General features: G+C 38.0%; 2 protein-coding genes and 1 long non-coding RNA gene across 3 annotated transcripts; 2 read left to right on the top strand and 1 right to left on the bottom strand.

Annotated features, from left to right (window-relative positions):
- Positions 1-3,611: 3,611 nt before the first annotated feature.
- LOC105397655 (zinc finger protein GLI1) lies at positions 3,612-14,537 on the bottom strand. Its single transcript, XM_048633434.1, has 13 exons — positions 14,325-14,537; positions 13,650-14,003; positions 13,501-13,556; positions 13,290-13,419; positions 13,003-13,109; positions 12,541-12,773; positions 11,242-11,431; positions 10,685-10,895; positions 8,770-8,960; positions 8,122-8,481; positions 7,761-7,852; positions 4,483-4,609; positions 3,612-4,077 (listed from the first exon to the last, which is right to left on the bottom strand). Exons 2-13 carry the CDS (start codon positions 13,981-13,983, stop codon positions 3,979-3,981), a joined length of 2,130 nt encoding a protein of 709 aa, XP_048489391.1. The 5' UTR covers positions 13,984-14,003; positions 14,325-14,537; the 3' UTR covers positions 3,612-3,978.
- A 150-nt stretch (positions 14,538-14,687) lies between these two features.
- On the top strand, positions 14,688-15,975 carry LOC105397082. The gene is made up of 2 exons (XR_007268304.1): positions 14,688-15,190; positions 15,302-15,975. It is a non-coding gene; the product is annotated as an uncharacterized LOC105397082 (long non-coding RNA).
- A 2,674-nt stretch (positions 15,976-18,649) lies between these two features.
- Positions 18,650-20,212, top strand: LOC105397093 (lipid droplet-associated hydrolase). Its single transcript, XM_038112779.2, has 3 exons — positions 18,650-18,775; positions 18,876-19,127; positions 19,412-20,212. The coding sequence occupies exons 2-3, from the start codon at positions 18,944-18,946 to the stop codon at positions 20,122-20,124; spliced, it is 897 nt and encodes a 298-aa protein (XP_037968707.1). The 5' UTR covers positions 18,650-18,775; positions 18,876-18,943; the 3' UTR covers positions 20,125-20,212.

The raw sequence follows: 20,212 nt of genomic DNA, 5'->3' as shown, positions 1-20,212 counted from the left end.
AGTACGCCTAAATCTTGTAAGTATATAAACATTTAACAAAAATTATCATGAAATTTGGACAACAGTCTCAAAAAATAAGCCTTTTAATCATATTACTTTAATATTAAAATATATTTCTCTTATTTACATATAATAATATAAGCTAAAATTATAAATACATTGTATAAGTGTCCAGGCGCGGTTGGGAAGAGGCCCCTCGCGAGCGTTTCTCAATACTTTTATTGCACAACCAGTATACGTATAATAAAAAGAAATGTACGCATATGAAGGTCTTTATACCAGTTTACATTAAGTTCAATGACTACATTATTCGAACACCGTGACTCAGCAAGAACAGTAAGAATACATTTTACGCCCAGTTAGTTCTTCTAACTACATATTTAGTTTCAAGTATACAAATGATAAAGATTCTGCCCGCATTTATACCGATGATTGTAGACATAGATCATGCGCATATGAAGACTAATGCAGGATTATATAGGGCAGGCTCCAACCACATGAGTAAAATGAAAATCACTTCCTGCGTGACTGTTGTTTTGTTAAAATACATTGCGTCACGTGTTTATACGCTCGTGAGGACTCCCTACAAGGACACGGCAATGGACAACTCTAAGCTACGAAGGACATCTATTTAAATTTCTAACATATTTCTGACTAAAGTTACAAGACAACTGTTTATTAATATCATCTTATTATTATAATTTAACATCTTTATTAAATTGACATCAATTTTATTTTATGCTAGATTACATTCTAAACGACCATGAAACCAATTATATTCACTGTTTACCTACTTTGAACTGGCAAATGAATACTGCCAGGCAGCATAATTGTATAAGTTATAGCAAAGGGGACATACCAGTGGGCTCTTGCCACTGCAACTGACATATCGTGATCCTACGGAATAGTTGAATGGAGCTTCCTTAATTAAATCTCACTCTTTTATAAACCTTTTTTGAGATAGTGACAAAGCTTCTGTAAGAGTTTAAAACTATCAACGTTAATTATTTCCATGTTTCTAGAGTACGGTCAAAACTATATCTAACTGGGATATAAAACGGAGGCCGTAAGAGACGCCGTACGCCTATTGCACTGAGATGTATCTGTTGAGACTATTAAATCAACCAGGTTACTGTGAGACTAGAAGGGCTAGTACGGGGCGCATTTAAGACGTGACAAAAGTTCTTCGTCGCGCTCGCTCGCGCGATGTGAGTGAGCGTCTAATGCGCCCCGTGCTACTATCCCTGAGGTCCACTAGACGAACGCCAAATGATCAAGGAGATGCAAGGTTTTATCAACGAAAGTTACGACCACTCTAAAAAACGAAGGTAAAAAATTCTGTGAGCTAACAGTTCATGGGTCAATCGACTGTGGATGAATCGTTGCAGACTCACGATCAAACGGCTCAGTTCGAGTCATCGACGTGATGGAATGTGCTCCATGAGCCGACTACCATCATCGGTAGACCACCTCGATCATACCCAAGTGAGATCCAGTTTAACCGACATTCACCGCGGTATCCAAACATCCGACGGACCTAATATCTAGTGACTATGTCCTATACGAACTACATTCATGCACATAGGTACTACATACCTGCAGATGGAATATACTATAATATTTACCATTTATATCATAACAACGATTCACAAAGATCCCGACGAGGAACGAACAACACCTCCACACATATCAATATCCTACTTCTTTAAAAGGCCATTTCAAGAGATCAATATAACTTATCAATCTATTAGTCTGTTCGAAATATGGCAACATCCCGTCGAGTCAGTCCACACTTAAACAATCCTAGGAAATATATAGAAACGCTATGGGTAAAGCTGCTGTATAGGTACATCTGTGCCACCGAGCTACCATGTTTCGATCAAACCACCACTATCACTAGCACTTAACTTCATTATAATGAAATAAATCATACTTATAAAATATACGAAATTGCATAGCGAGTAACTCTTAAAAATAAAATTAGGGCTAAAATTAAGTTAAGATAGGCCAAACTTAAGTAGTTAAAACAAAACGTGATGTAATAATTATAACTTTAGTAAAATTAGCAGTTGAAGACCATATACATAAGTCACATGATAGGTAAGTATATTAAATGTAATTATTACGTTATTATTAGTTATTAAGAACTACATACTAAAATATGCTATGTGTAACACAGACACGTTATACTAAATATTGCACCCTTAACGTTCGAGTAACATTGTACAGGTTTGTCAATAAACGCCACATAGTCGGCACATAAATAAGGCATAGTTTTTACTAAATACATAATGGATAGTCTCCACAACCCAAACTAAACAGTTCTAAACATCGTCGATATCACATTGCGCTGCAATAGACAGGCTCTTAACATATTTGTAAACGAAATCCAATAGTAAATACTTATACGATATAAAATTTTGAATTTTTCGTTATCACGTCAACTACATTAAATGCCTGGTAACGATATTTCTATACAAATAGATATACACATTCACTTGAATCATATTCTTACTTATTTAGTTCAATCTGACTCTTTCCTAAACCTACTCATGTGCGAGATCGAGTGAAGAGCTTCTTCCATTCCATTTGGTTTCATTTTGCTACAACATAGAACCAAGAGCATTACTTTACTTTAACCTATATATGCAGTTAATTGCTATTTTTACTAATTAATAGATTTGCAGTAAGTATCATTAAACTACGATTCCATAGTTTCTCTAGAGAAAATGTCACCTACTTTTACACTATTGTCTATGTTTTCTTATCCAGCAGATCTTCGATAGCCGAGACTATGTATGTACAGAGAAAGTCTTCCTAAATAATAACGTCAAGAGATGCATATTCTCAACTGCACAATGGACAACATTTCAAAAAACTAAAGCTGCTATAAATCGAAAACCATTTCGAGATTTAGCTCTAAAAGCCATAAAAAAAATGTTTTTGTATTTTTTGGATGTATCATTTTCGAGAAAATCATAAAATAGTAAAAAAGTGCTGATGACGTCATGAATCAGGTGCGATGCATTTTGATGATCATAGCCTATAGATTTAAAAACAAAGTAACTGTCACTTTCATTTTTGATTGACGTTGACGTTTTATCGAGTCGTTGTTGTTTATTTGGGTAATTTTCATAAATTCTGTTCGGACACTTTCTGACTATTTTTTTAATTTTTCATATAAAATGGTTAGTACTTATTAAGAGATGACCTCTATTTAATATGTCCCAGAGCATGCCACCGCCTACACAGCTGAAAAAATGCTTCTGCTAATTTTTTTACATGATAAGTACCTACTTTGTATCATCAGAAATATCAATGTCATTTGAAAATGACCCATTTGTTGGTTGGCATGTAAACAAAGTTTAAATGTCACTTGTCAGTGTCATTTATGTTTTTTTTCGAGACTAAGGCAACAGACAAAAATAAAAATTGAGCCTAATATGTGATGTCACTTCCGGTTTTAAAATAATTAACTTTAAAGTTAAAAATAACATGCAAAAGTTAATGTATATACAAAATAAAAAAATACGAGTCCTCTAATTTTTTATAACCTTTCCGAATAGCTAATAAAAATATAGGGTAAAGAAAATGAAATGTTGTCCATTTGGTATTTATATTAATTTATCAATAAGACATTGCATAGACCGATTTTCCTAAACCATAAAGTCAATTTTAAAAATTGATGACACTTTTATAGCTATTTCTTACTATTTCAACATAATCTTACAATTTTTTATGCAATATTGCCTTTTTCCTCTTTAGTCTAAGACAAAGAATAAACAGTAAAATATGTATATCCTACATGCTAACATACAGTGTACTACTCAGTCAATATTGCTCTAGTACCCATTTTTTACACAATTTCGTTATTATTTTACAAATGGAACTCCCATGTTTAATTGACTGAGCAGGTACAAACATAGTTGCACTAATAAGACTTTGTGCTCTATACATACTTGCAATAAGGTTGAGTATCTAGCGGCGCGGCGCGGCGTGTGTGTAGAACGTCTGTATGTCGCCGTCACTCAGCAAGTGGTAAGAAGACTCGTTGACATCCGTGTACATTAGCTCCTCCTGCATCAAAGAAAATGTACTTTTATTTCAAGTGATATTTGGTCAGTTAGAGTTAGAGTCAGTTAGTTGTAGAATCGATAACTGGGTAAACGAATAAGTAGGCATAGCTGCTATACTTTGCACTTCGAACTAGTAAAACTACCTGCACTTTAATTTGTAGGTCACTTTTGAATTTTGAAGGCCTTTTATTCAAGCTTATCTCTTCCTCCAAGTAGAAATCTATGTTAGCAGCGATCCCCGCATCTAAGTTATAGTTTTTTTTACACCATCCAACAACGCAAAATAAACGTAATTTGTGAGGCACGAGACCTTTCGGTACAATCGTAATGATAATAGTAAGAAATCCCCCATAAGGCCTGTTACGTTTCTCAACATTAAAATTACAACATGAACTCTACGGCTTACCTGCATAAGGTCGATAGTGGTGTGTGCGTCCAGCAAGCCGAGGTCTTCAAGCGGAGCGCCCTGTTCCGCCGCACCCGCCGCGTCCGCCGCTGACTCTGTGGCCGCCGCTGACACCGCCACGCCACTCCTGATAACATAGAGAAACGTTTTTAAACACAAGACTAAGGCTGCTGGATGTTCACAGAGCGGAGCGGTGTGCGAGGTAAAAAATTGACAATGAAATTCCACGAGCGGAGTTTTTATACGATTGGTAGATTTTCAACTCGCAAACCGCTCCGCTAGCCCGCTCCGCTCTGGTACAGGCAGCCTAAGCGACCTCAAATCGCAACAACGTCTCTGGAGTGGTACTTCAGATATTCCATAGGAAGATAGACATAGAGTTTTTGTACGGGCTCTAAAAGCGGTTACCTACACAATAACTCTGATTTGCTCATTAGTTATCTGAACCTGCTTCTTGATTTATCTGTTAAAGTCTGTCCATTGGAGTCTACGATATGTGGTGGTAAACTTTGATATAGTCACTAAACTACCTATGGTTATTTAATAGCTTTGATTATATACAACCCTAGATTCCCCATAGGAGAAGCAATTGCTGCCATACATAAACTGGGGCACTACTGCCCCGCTACAAATTTCGCTCTAGCAGTGTCTATTGTGTCATCGCCGGTGCTACACATATTTGACAGTTAGCATTAATTTCAGTTTTGTCCTTTTAAAATGCGTGTATGTGCTTTAAAAGTGTGCAGAAACTACAAAGGTCGACTAAAAACGCCATACAAGGTCACCTACCATCTGTAAATAATGTATTAATATAAATAATTTAATAAAGTAAATATTGATATAATTTTCGTCGGTGTTGCCAGTTTTTTCTTGAAAATAAATACCAAAAAGTGATGATTATTTATATGAACCGCTTGAATGTCCTGTCGACACCCGGTCGACATGAAAAGTGTACCATAAATTGTTTCGTGATTGGATTCTTAAAATTGGAATTAGGTACTTACCTTGAATTAATTTTATATAAATTTTCTTTAACCTTTTCTATGCCGAGCAGCCGCGCACATGTAACCGCCGTCTGCCGGCGCTTTTTGGCAGTTGAGAGCGCCCGCGCGGGAATCACATTTATATGAATATTTGGGTATTATTGTTTGGTACTCAATAATGTATCGATTGTAATTTATTGTCAGATAGCTAAAGAACATGTTACAATGAATTTTATTGGTTATAATAGTTTTATTTGATTTCTATAGGTCATTGATTAGAGATTTTTACTTGAAACTGCACCCATCACAGAAAAATATCTCTATTTCAATATAATTTTAGTTTCAATCCAGGTTTTTTTATACTTATTACTTGAAGAGATTATATAGCTATCAACTGATATCAATAAAGTATAAACTCTAGAGGAAATAGATTCATCATTTATATTTTGAAAACTGACTATAATTTGCTTTATTTCAAAAGACTCCATTTTCTGTACATGTGCATGTGTGCGTGACAAGAGCTTGCTCCAGTGCGCCGTGTGCCAGATCTGTCCCAAATCAAGGGTGTTCAATTTTGATGAAATAAAACAAGAATGATAATATTTTTATACTGTTTCGTATTTTAGCATACTAAATTATAAAAATTTAAACGTAAGTTACTTACTGAATCATATTTACTTATGTGTTAACCTACTTTCAACAAATATGATACTATAAATATATACATATATAAATACATATATTTATTTATATAAATAGTACAGGTGATCACCCTCTCAGACTCATCTACACATCGATATCATTCTAAAGAGCCTAAACTTCACGTTCACTAGAGCGATGATCCTAAAAAATAAAACACGCTGTATAAAAACCCAACGCACTTCGTGTACATACACGAGCGGCGGCCATTTTGTTTGCGTATGTGTGTGTGTGAATTTTGGATGCACCTTGATAAATATTGATTTTCTCTAATATTTTGGCAATTTATTGAATAAATCGATATAAATATGTATTATCAATAAAATTATCTTTATAAATGAAGTAAATTATTTATTGATGTATTAACATAACAGTGTAGAAAACCGTTTACAAAGTTACGCACCCTTCAGGCAATAATCCGGTACAATTTTAGATCGATAAAAACTAGATTTTTTGTATTTTTTTATACTATTGATTTATCAATATACCTTCAAAATTGAATAAATAACAAGTAAACATAGTATTTACTTACCTTTTGAGGTTTTTTGCATACGAAATCACTATTTTATTACCAACAGTCGCGTGTACAAGGACTGTTCAAGGTACCAAAATTTGAATTTCGCGCTACTAGTAAACAAGTGAAGTTTTTGACTCAATGAATGTTGTCGATGGTTGTTTCATTGATATAGAATAAATTACAGGTGATTTCATACTCTATTTCATGGTAATTAATAACTAAAATCACAAAAATCGCGATGAAGTGCTCTTGGGACAGATCTGTCACTAGGCAGACAAGGGGGGTTGGGACAGATCTGGCACACGGCATTCTAGAGGTTAATGGTGCAAAATAAATAGTATTCTATTCTATTCGGCGACTGGTGTAGTGTAGTGGTTAGTGACCCTGACTGCTATGCCCAAGGTCCCGGGTTCGATTCCCGGCTGGGGCAGATATTTATTTTATTTATTATAAGCAGCGGAGAGAACTACTGGAAACCAGCAACCTCCTTAATAGTTTACCTCAGGATATACGACAAGAGCCTATATTATCTAAATTTAAAACTAAATTTTTAAAAAATATGTTTAACCTACCTATTTGTTGTGATACTACCAATTATGTACAAAAATACCTACTTAAGTAATTTTTTTTTTTATAAAGAGACTCCGATCCCTCCGACCCACCGATTGTATATAAACAGTTTTGTGGAACACATTGTAAAACTACAATTATTATATATGTGAACCTAATAAATAAATAAATTATTTAAATTCCACATTCCAGGCATTATTTTTATTACCAGCGGTGGTAACCCATTCGGGTGAGTCGGATAAATCATAATGTAAACGATTTTAACTAATTTAAATTTCCCTAAAAAATATCACCACATTATTATGAATTTTCCACCAACTTAGTAGAATTTTCTTACGTTGCCACATTTTTTCATGTACTCAATGACATGACAGGAGGGAATGACAGTACAGTCACGCACAAAAGTAATAAAATATTGGCCTGTTTTCAATGTAGGCGATGTATGGGATGAGTCCGTCTAGGGTTGTAAATGGTCGAAGTTTAATAGGTATTATGTCTAAAGAACTTACTCGCTGTCTTCACTGTGCAGTATGTTCCCGTGCAAGAAGAGGTCGCTCCGGATCGTGTACACCTTCCTCTCCGCGCCTTGCGACAGTTCCACCTGGAGAATAACACAAACATTTTTACAGACCGTATATCTATAAAACTACGTTAATACGCTCAATACGCGCAAAGTGAAATTATACATAAACACACTAACGCCTTAACTAATGTACTCCCTTTAGGGGTAGATAGAGGTGTAATAATATCAATAATAATCGCCAGTCATGATTATTGTTTAGGCCCAATGTAAAAGCCACCATACATAGGTAATAACTACATATATTTCAATATCTGAATGAAAGTAGTACTAAAAACCAAATTATTTACCTGAACATCTCCCTCCAACACCAGCACGGCATCATCCCTGGGCGCGAGCGGCCACGTGCAGTGGGTGCGCGCCGCGCGGCCCTCGCCCTCGCACCACGCGCTTAATGAACCACACGCCTCCAACGAGACTGCCTCCTCCAACGAGCCACACGCCTCCAGCGAAACTGCCTCCTCCAACGAATTACACGCTTCCAGTGAGACACCCTCCTCAAATGAACCGGACTCCTCCAGCGAGACTCCCGCCTCCAGAGAACCACATGCTTCTAGTGGGCCGCCTTCAAGTGGGTTAGCCTCTAGTGAAGTAGCTTCTAGTGCGCTGGGAGGCTCCAGGGTGATAGTGGATGCGCTTGGCGGACGCATCTGTAAGTGTTGAAGAGTTGTTAATTGTAATGTCTGAGTTGTAGCGGTGTCTTGGCTGACTATGATGTCGGGCAAGTTATCAGGTGGAAACTATGTTAAAGCATATTCTACTAGATAACCTACAGGAGATTCATCGCAAATTTAAATATTTTTTATACACATTTCGTTGTATCATATCTTTAGAGGTTCCCTTACTTATTGCTTACCCGTGGAAAGATCGACACAAAAAATACAAACATAAATGTAACTAAATATTTGTTACCAAAAATTTTTAAAGTAACTACTAACCAAGAAGGGGTCCTCTCCGTCACTCCAATCGGACTCTATCTTGGAGGGAGCGAGAGGCGCGACGATGGGCGCGACCGCCCTCTCTGTCTCACACGCGCTGTCGTCGAGGTCTTCAGACTTCGATAGTTGCAGACAAAACACTGCCTCCGCTGTATCTCCTCCGTCTGTATCCTCCGCCGTCGTTTGAGAATCTGTCAAGTAGAATTTATTATGAACAAAGTAAAATTAATTTTAAAACCTAGAAGGAATATAATATAATGATCGCTCTTTTCGGATAAACAGACTATAGTACCCGAATAATTACTTCTGTAGCAGTGTCCTATCCAACCGATCACAGTATCCTTTGTCTACGTCCATGTTTAAAACTCGACAGGTGATAGGCACTTATACAACAGCATGTCATGATTTGTCGATATTTACCTCGCACACTGCTCCGCTTCTTCCGCTTTCTTCGTTCTGGTGGAAAGGTAGCCGCCTCTTGGCATTTTACTAGCATGCTTATTCGCAGCGGTGTGGCACTATAAAGAGTCTTATAGGAACAGTATACTTACTCAACATCGTACTATTATCGCTTGGCTTCTTTATTCGCTATCCATCCATTAGGTAATAACCTTATTCCTTACCCAACATCGCCACAGTGTCCCTCTTCTTCCTCCCGTGCTTGCTGGGTCGCGGCGGGCGCGGCCGCACTACTCGTAGCGGTGTAGTGTGATAATGACCAGTGTAGTTAGTAGGTACTTACCCAACATGACGACAGTGTCCCTCTTCTTCCTCCCGTGCTTGCTGGATCGCGACGGGCGCGGCGGGCGCGGCCGCACTGCTCACAGCGGTGTAGTGTGATAATGACTCTTATACCACAGCAATAGGAAGAGTATAGTTACCCAACATGACGACAGTGTCCCTCTTCTTCCTCCCGTGCTTGCTGGGTCGCGGCGGGCGCGGCCGCACTGCTCGTAGCGGTGTAGTGTGATAATGACCAGTGTAGTTAGTAGGTACTTACCCAACATGACGACAGTGTCCCTCTTCTTCCTCCCGTGCTTGCTGGATCGCGACGGGCGCGGCGGGCGCGGCCGCACTGCTCGCAGCGGTGTAGTGTGATAATGACTCTTATACCACAGCAATAGGAACAGTATAGTTACCCAACATGACGACAGTGTCCCTCTTCTTCCTCCCGTGCTTGCTGGGTCGCGGCGGGCGCGGCCGCACTGCTCGTAGCGGTGTAGTGTGATAATGACCAGTGTAGTTAGTAGGTACTTACCCAACATGACGACAGTGTCCCTCTTCTTCCTCCCGTGCTTGCTGGATCGCGACGGGCGCGGCGGGCGCGGCCGCACTGCTCGCAGCGGTGTAGTGTGATAATGACTCTTATACCACAGCAATAGGAACAGTATAGTTACCCAACATGACGACAGTGTCCCTCTTCTTCCTCCCGTGCTTGCTGGGTCGCGGCGGGCGCGGCCGCACTGCTCGTAGCGGTGTAGTGTGATAATGACCAGTGTAGTTAGTAGGTACTTACCCAACATGACGACAGTGTCCCTCTTCTTCCTCCCGTGCTTGCTGGATCGCGACGGGCGCGGCGGGCGCGGCCGCACTGCTCGCAGCGGTGTAGTGTGATAATGACTCTTATACCACAGCAATAGGAACAGTATAGTTACCCAACATGACGACAGTGTCCCTCTTCTTCCTCCCGTGCTTGCTGGGTCGCGGCGGGCGCGGCCGCACTGCTCGCAGCGGTGTAGTGTGATAATGACTCTTATACCACAGCAATAGGAACAGTATAGTTACCCAACATAACGACAGTGTCCCTCTTCTTCCTCCCGTGCTTGCTGGGTCGCGGCGGGCGCGGCCGCACTGCTCGCAGCGGTGTAGTGTGATAATGACTCTTATACCACAGCAATAGGAACAGTATAGTTACCCAACATAACGACAGTGTCCCTCTTCTTCCTCCCGTGCTTGCTGGGTCGCGGCGGGCGCGGCGGGCGCTCGTGGCGCGCGGCGTGCTCGCGCAGGTGCTCGGCTCGCAGGAAGGCGCGGCCGCACTGATCGCAGCGGTGGCGCCGCTCGCCCGTGTGCCGCCGAGCGTGACGGTGCAGCTTGCTCGCGTTGCGGAACGACCAGCCGCAGTTCTGGGAGATTCGAAGTTAGTTAGTTAGTCAATTGCAATCTTAACTACAATTTAGCTTGAGAAAGTTAATATGCATGAGAAATAAATGACACAAATATCCCCGCTAATGTCCACTTTAAAACGGTTTTTATCCCAGAAAAAAAAACATTGAGCCTGAATTGCAGCGGTTAATAACAAAGCGACATCAAGTTTCGTAATTCGAAGCTCAGGGTCGCAGTTCACAAGATAAGCAACAGATTCTAGGAAGACGCTAATCGAACTTGCAAATCTTTTAACCACTTTGGCAAACCCTAAACCAGCTCCATCTTGTCACCGACACGCTAAAAAAATCTCCCAGTAATACTCACAGGAAACCGGCACGGGTACGGCTTATCCCCCGTGTGCGCGCGAGCATGCTCCTTCAGGCGGCAGGGCTGGCGGAACTGGCGGCCGCAGCCGGGCCACGCGCAGGCCAGCGGCGCGCGCCCGCCCTCGCACGCCCGAGCGTGGGAACGCAGGCCCCCGGACCAGAAGAAGCGGCGTGAGCAGGATGGGCAACTGGGAAAGTGAGGGCATTTGGTAGGTTGTTTGGTGCTATGTGCTGTTAGATTCATAAGTTGCTATTGCTATCACATGTTGTACTTTACCAAACCAAGAAAACAGCTATGTGATGCAATGGACAACATTTCAAAAAACTAAAGCTGCTATAAATCGAAAACCATTTCGAGATTTAACTCTAAAGGCCACAAAAAAAATGTTTTTGTATTTTTTGGATGTATCATTTTCGAGAAAATCATAAAATAGTAAAAAAGTGCTGATGACGTCATGCATCAGGTGCGATGCATTTTGATGATCAAAGCCCATAGATTTAAAAACAAAGTAACTGTCACTTTCATTTTTGATGTTGACGTTTTATCGTGACGTTGTTGTTTATTTGGGTCATTTTCATTAATTCTGTTCTGACACTTTCGTACTATTTTTTTTATTTTTTATTAAGAGATGACCTCTATATAATATGTCCCAGAGCATGCCACCGCCTACACAGCTGAAAAAATGCTTCTGCTTATTTTTTTACATGATAAGTACCTACTTTCCATCATCAGAAATATCAATGTCATTTGAAAATGACCCATTTGTTGGTTGGCATGTACACAAAGTTTAAATGTCACTTGTCAGTGTCATTTATGTTTTTTTTCGAAACTCAGGCAATAGACAAAAATAAAAATTGAGCCTAATATGTGACGTCACTTCCGGTTTTAAAATAATTAACTTTAAAGTTAAAAATAACATGCTAAAATTAATGTATATACGAAATAAAAAAATACGGGTCCACTAATTTTCTATAAACTTTCCGAATAGCTAATAAAAATATAGGGTAAAGAAAATGAAATGTTGTCCATTGGTTTGTAAGTTTGACTAGCCGCAAAAGTATTCGAAGCTGTCCATACTATCTTGCAAAAGTATTGCAGGATTGCCAACGTAGCCGAGTCAGGTTGGTGTTTGGCGATTGAATAAGGAATTTGTGTATTTAACATACATGTATGTCACTCCATATCTTCAACTTATCAGTCATTCAGTCATACCTATCATATCATTAGACCTATCTTAACATTATTAACTGTGCAAATGGTTGAACCCGATAAAATAACCCGTTGATAAAAATTTACCTGTACAAAGCATCTTCTAGAGTGTGTTCATCTTTGAGATGTTGCAGCATGTCAGCCCTCACGGTGAACACTTTGTCGCAGGCACTCTCTGGCCCTCCCCCGCCTCGGCCCGCCGGGCACTCAATTGATTGTTTCAACACTTTGTTCAGAAACGTTGCATTTGTGTGAGTAGTCTTGTGCTTCTTCAGCTTGGCTTCAGTTGCAAACTCCTTGTTGCAGTCAGCATGGTCACACTGGGAATAGGCAATATGATAACATTTATTAACATTGAATAATGTTATTATAATGTATAGGTACATATTTCATGCAATAAGAAATATGTAAGTATACACCTACTTATTATTTCAACAAATATGTAATTAATAACACTAGCATTACATTGTTTGGTTATTTGACCATACGTTTAAAAGCATATTTGTGGTATAATATTTTAATTTATGTATTAATTTTAGAAAAACTTACCAAGTATGTTACTACTACTGAATTTATGTCCAATTGTAAATTAGAAGTTACGACACAACCCTCTGCATTTGAATAGTCACTGCCATTGCATTGTTCAGTTTCAACATCTGCAAAAAATAATCTATTAGTATAACACACACACACATGTTGTTGTTAGACTGATTGTTGATATGGAGTATAATAAGATAATTTTAAGGAGAAAAGGAAATTTATAATTTAAACAACACATTGAATACAAGTATCAACTTGCATTTGAATTAAATAAATTGCATTTAATTGATACTTACATTGCACCAAAGGGTTAGGTTTTTCATTATCTACAGATGCTAAACCCCAATTTATTTCAGCATTCCCATATGATATTTGGCCATGTTGAAAATCTTCCAATGTTTTTTCACCAATGTCAAACATGCAATTCTGTAAAATGAATAGATTTTAGGTAAGTACCACATCAATGTGATTTTTCTATACTATTATCAACAAAAAATATATTATCACCTCTAACTTGAAATCAGTATGCATCTGCCTTGTGAGTCCTCCAATTTCTTGATTATCTGAAATAAGAATATAGTTTAAAGTATGAACATTGTGTATCTTTAGTTCCAACCTTTACCCTTAGTTCCAAGTTCCAATGTTCTTATACTTACTATTTAATATCACATTATCATTTCGAGCATTGCTGGTTTTGTCATCTATCTCTTGCATTTTGATTTTATTGTCTTCTGAGACATAGCTGTCTAGCTTGATCCGCTGCATAACTGGTTTCTTCATAAAGTGAGCAGGTTTACTGCATTTGTGCTTCGAGAAATTTGCCGCACTCCAGTCAGGCAATTTAGTAGCAATCTGGGGCTGGTTCACTACTGCCATATCAGTAGTGGCAGACAATAGTGATGATTTTGCAGCCACTTTCACTCTTCTTCTGAGTATGTTTGGTTTTTGAAATTTCATTTTGCTTGGACTTTTTTCATGGGAGATAAACATGGTTTTAAAGATGCACTGCGCTGTGGAAATTACAGTAAGAACTTAAAAGTAAAACCTTTGACATGGGAAGAAAGTAGCTATTTGGGAGCAAGCAGGTGATGTTTAAGAGCTGGCTTACTGCATTCGTGATTTGAGCAATTCTCCATTTTCCAGCAATAGTTAGTATATTTTTTAATCACACATCATATTTTATACAGGTACTACTGTGTGTAAACGTTTGCTGTAACTAGGTACATCTCAAATCTGATAACCAAGAATGTACAATTGCAAGTGAATTTAAGCTTATAATTTATATAATATTAATAAAATTGAAGTAGTACAGTATAAAAATTAAGACTTACCTAAACCAAGAATATAACCTTCGCTGAAAGAATATCCGAATTTTTATTGCAGTGTGCATTACATTTTATCACGGTAAATTACGATACATGATTTGTTGTGATGGTACATGAATGTCTACACCACAAGTCTACAACTTCTCTTCATATTAAGAAATGTAAAACTAGATCTAGATAGGAATTAATCGAAGAAATACCAATAAATTAAAAATATTAAAATACAATACAATCAATGGATGAGAGAAATGAGACACAGAGAAAAAAAAACACTATGAGACAAAATCACAGATTAAAAAAGTAAAAAAACAATATGTCAAAAAATTCAATAACACTCTGTGGAGTATTTCCATAGAACACATAGTACCGACACACCATCGGACGCGGCTACATAAAACAGGGCAGATTGGCACGAAGTGTCCCAAAAGACCGTGCACATTTCCCTGTATTATGTATGACAAATATCCATCGTTGGAATAACCGTTGGCGTTCGTTGGGCGTTTGTTGGCCCGGTGTGTACGCATAGCTTTAAGCCGCGTCTGATAATGTGTCCCGACCTTAAATCACAGAACAAATACTCTCTATATTTGTCATGACATGTGACATGTTGATATATGATAATCTGTGACCTGCCTGTGTCTGTTTTGCAAGATCCATTCTTGTTAATTAAGTTTCGACTTGTTTTAAATTTTTAGTTTGTTTTGTTAGTAAAAGTTGAAAACCAAGAAACTAAACTTAAATATAATATAGAACAGAAATATTCATTACCATGCCAACTTATAAAAACCGTAAACATAAACGCTCGGTACCACAAACAGGCAAAGTAGTTGAGGAATTCGATGCAATCTTAGCAAGTGATGACGAATTTCCTGGTAAGTACTTACAGTGAACCATAACAACATTGTATTAGTTACGTTCATAACTCATGTTACCATAACCCAAACAAAGCTCATAGTTAAAAATATATACCATATATGTTTCAGACGACTTCATTGATGAAGTAGAAGACATACCCGCCTATCTGAGAGATGGCAGGTTCAATAGTGGTATCCAATTTCCTTGGTTATCCCAAAGAACCACTAGGCAATTTCAAGAAGACCCAGAAGTAGAAATACCTTGCAGTGTGGCATGTGATGGAACGGAGAAACTTATACTAAATAATGAAACAGGGGCAGAGGATGCATTGATATTTAAGTGCATGTTAAAAAAGATAGATGTAATCAGTATACAACACGTAATTGATGCAAAACTGGGAGATGCAATGGTTCTTTGGTTTATAAACTTTTTAATTAATAGGGATTTAAGGTCAGATTATAAGTTTAAAAGTTGTTTAGTTGCAGATTACACCAAAGGTTTATTTTAATGTGATATAAGTAAATAAAAAAATGACAGAAACCAGACAAAATGTATCTAGCAGAGCCCTTTAGATTGGGCATTTCATTTGAATTACTTTTTAATTTTCTTATCATTCATTTAGTCATTAGTTCATATCATTGAATTTGTATGTTAAGCACCTTGTTTGTTGCTGTGATAATTGATAATGTTATGTGATAAAGGTTTATCATTGATTAATAAGTACTTGATTGTAGATGTTAACTAAGTAAGTGGCATCATAAGAAATAAAGAGGAAGTAAATATAATTAACTGAAGAAAGTAACCATGTCTCTTATTCAATTTATAGCTACAACACTAGGGCATGCAATACCGCAATACCGGTATTCGTAATACCGGTATCAGGGACAAAATTCACGCTTTTTTCAATACCGGTATTGAAAGTTAATACCGGTATTGAAGTAATACCGGAATTGGACTTTTTTAGGCTTAATAAAGCGATTAAGATATAGTATTCCTATGTACTGTGAAAGCGCACTTGTTTCCAACCGTTTGATGCAGTTTTCGGCCGTTTGATACTACTGTTGCCCATGCGTAAACAGACACTGGATGTAAAAATAATAATTTATTGTAAAATTTAAACTCTAATACTCAATTCTCGTAAAAATCTATTACAAAAAACTGAATTTCATTGCTTTTTCTCGTTTTGTTTTGACCTATACGACCTTTAATCACAATATATGCCATTTATTACAAGGAAATCTAATACCGGTATTAATACCGGGATCCCGGTATTGAGTTGCAATACCGGAACTCAATACCGGTATTGAAAATAGTTCCGGTATTGCATGCCCTATACAACACCCATTCACCCACGGATACCTTTTATTACCTTATCTTAAACTAAAATTATGATTTATTTATTTATTTCTAATACTTGTATTATCTAACAGGATAAACCTAACACAATAATATAGAAACATCAAACAATAACACAAACTTTCATAACAAGATATACAAATAATAATAAACACAATTAACTAATCAACACTTAGGGTCACTTTTACCAAACGCTAAACGAATTTAAAATTGTATTAAAGTCAAATTTTGAATACATTTTGTACCAACTGACAAACGTTTGACAGAATACTAAATACGTTTAGCGTTTGATGAAATTCCACCTTAACATATTTAACATAACCCTTACGAAGTCACCCAAAGAACATGTGAGAATGTCAGTCCTCTCAGATGCCTCGTTGATAAGCCTAATAGCCCTAGTGACTGGAGCCTCATGTAGCAGGTTGGTGCGGGCGGTGGGCGCCGCGAGCAGCCGGCCCGCGCGCCGCCGCCCTGTAGTCCCGCTGTCCCCGTAATTCTTGTCCCCGTTAAGCGGGGACAACGGTACTTTCAGAAAATAAATAAAATCAGGCCCGTTGTCCCCGTTGGACGTGAGCTCCTCAACGGGGACAGCGGCACTTAATAAAAAAATAAAAATTCAGGCCCGTTGTCCCCGTTCTCAAAATAAACTTAAAAAAACACAAGTATATTTTTTATTTCATGAATTTTTTATAGTATCTTCACATCAAATCGCTTTTTTAGCTTAGACCAATTCATAACTAACCTGGGTGATAATTTGGCAAAATTGATGAACGTGTAAATTTTAAAGGATGCGCTAACGGCACGACGAAATACTGCCGCGAAACAAAAGCACAGATAAGATTGTTGTTTGCAAAACTCTCATTGGCTTATTCCAAATCAGTCAACCAATGAGAGATTCCGTAACTACACTACCCTTTTGAACATTCATACCTGTCACATTTTTTTTTATTGCTCATTGAGACGATGGAAAAAGTCCTAAAGTCCGTAGAATCCCCGTTTTGTGAAACTTGAAATGTTTTTTGCTATTTGCAAAAATCTGAGATTTTTTTAGGATGATACGGAGGGTTATTCCTATCATCAGAAAAATTATGAGAATTGTCGATTTTTTTCGGACATTGCCTATTACCTAAAGCCGCTCATGTAACATTTTGTTTGATTTTAATTTTGTCCTTTTCGTTCTAATAGATAGGGAAAGGGACAACGACACGTCAAATTTTGACGGCCCGTTGTCCCTGTTCACTATTGCCCGCAAAGGGGACAACGGAACGAAAATATAATGACGTCCCGTTGTCCCCGTAACGGGGACACAGTTACGGGGACAACGGGACTACAGGGCCGCTGCAGCCCGCGCCCGCCCGCCGGCACCGCGAGCCCTATGCTCTCTAGCACAGTGGGATTGCACAACGCATGATATTATAAGTACACATACTGAGCTCACGCCTACTTAAATGCTCAGCATTCCGTGGGTCAAGTGTGTTTCTCTGATGCTACCACCCCACTTGGCTATTCATACCTATTTACCAAAACTTCCATTGGCTGTATAAATAGCAACGGCAATAAGTTAGGCCAATATAGGAAGTTTTGTCAAATACGCAAATACGAATAGCCAAGTGGGGTTCTTCTTTCGGTGCCATATCCTAACGGATGTCGGCGATCAAGTGGGGTAGCAGCATCGATTTAAAGTAGGTATCTAGTAGGTTCATAATACATTTTCGCGATAAATATCCTTGTTTGGCCGGTCTGTACGCAGCTTTAGACTCAGGGTAGGTAGGTAGCTCAGACCAACTACACTACAGTAGGTAGGTACCTAGCCAACTTCTCAAAATCCAGCAGTGGTGAATTATGAAAGAAATGTTGCAAAAGAATACAACAGTTGAGTATTGATAGGTATAAATATTTACTCAGAATAATAACTACCTCGTGATGACGTGAGGGGAGGGCCGAGTTATAGTCTGACCTTCTCTTCTCCACTTATCTCTTTGACCATCTCGTTAGAGAAGTACAGAGAAGTAGGTAGGTAGGTAGGCATAGGTAGGCATCAAGGACTTTGTTCTTGGTAGACATCTCGTAGGCATTATGTTCCTTGGTGAAGAAGTCCTATGTCGTTTGAATGACAGATACTTATTAGTTTGGAATAAAGTTCATTTTCCCTTGAAAAAAGACAAATGACAGCTGTCATCATAGAGTTCGATTGGTTTTGGGGTTTTCATTCAAAAAACCTACCAAAACGTCAAGCCTTTATCAAGGTCCGACTAAAGTTATCAAAACAAATAATAAAAATAAAACACTTGCCTTGTACCGAGCGCTGAGCGTAATATTAAGCTACTTATTATAATTTATTTACAGTAGTTATTCAAGAGAAAACAACTTTGATCGGTCATATTCATATTCGTCGTCATATAAAAAGCAGAAAAATGAATAACGTGTACAAAACTCTGAATAATGTGCAAACACACCTGATAACTTGGGGGAACCCCTTTAATTGCGACGGCAGAGATGTAATTGTTTGCATCACGGGGAATCCAGGTGTACCCGACTTTTACATTGAATTTGCATCCACTTTGCATAGCAGCACTGGCCTCCCTATTTGTGTAATTGGTAAATATATTATAGTTTATTCATATAATTAAGCTAGTCCAAATAGATATATCATAAATTATTATACCTATAAGTACCTGTGATGATTATTTCATTATAAAATTATTTTCTACTTTTGAACATATACTTACAACTTTTGTTCTAACTATGTCCTTCCAAGTTATTATATTTTGTGGTCAATAACCATAGTCATCCATCTAGCAAATGTAACTAAGTATACTTATGGTCCTCCTACATGGACCTACAAATAAACCTTCCAGTAAACAAATATATATATTTTACAGGACAGGCCGGACATGAGCATGTCCCACATAAAGAATCCAACATATTGAAAAACCAAGAACATTTATTTGATCTTGAAGGTCAGGTGAAACACAAACTGGACCTTATCAATGCAATTGATAAAGCAAGCAAGCTGCACCTGGTAGGTCACTCTATTGGTGCTTGGATGATAACAGAAATGGTAGAAAAAGACAGCAGCCTACAGAAAAGGATATTGTCCATTAATCTGCTCTTTCCAACATTGCAAAGAATGGCAGAAACACAAAGTGGAATACTTTTGAATAAACTAGTGAGAAGGCTACACATATTAGTTATGCTGCTATTTACATTCCTATATTACATGCCTACTGTTATAAAAACATTTTTGATTGGCCTTTATCTAAAGTTCCACTCATTGCCATCTCATTATGTTGATAGAATAATGAAGTATCTCAACCCTAGAGTGGGTGAAAAGGTATTATTTTTGGCTTATGATGAGATGGATAGAGTAAGGGATCTCAATGTACAAGCATTAACTAAAATGAAACATCAGACATATGTGACATACGGAGTGCTGGACGGCTGGGCACCCGTCAGCTACATGGACGACTTGAAGCAGTTCCAGCCCGAGATGCACTTACATGAAGTACACATTGATCATTCATTTGTATTACGATCTTCAGAGCAAGTTGCTGAAATAGTATCAAAATTTATCAAAACTAGTTTCAATAAATAAAGTAAATGTAGGTATTTTTATTTTACCTGGTGAAATGATATTATATTGTTATGGGTCTGTTTATATTAACTATGCATTAAGTTATTTA

The sequence above is a fragment of the Plutella xylostella genome, chromosome 5, assembly GCF_932276165.1.
Source record: "Plutella xylostella chromosome 5, ilPluXylo3.1, whole genome shotgun sequence".
NCBI lineage: Eukaryota > Metazoa > Arthropoda > Insecta > Lepidoptera > Plutellidae > Plutella > Plutella xylostella.
The sequence above is the reverse complement of the archived record's forward strand: the minus strand, read 5'-3'. Positions and strand labels throughout refer to the sequence as shown.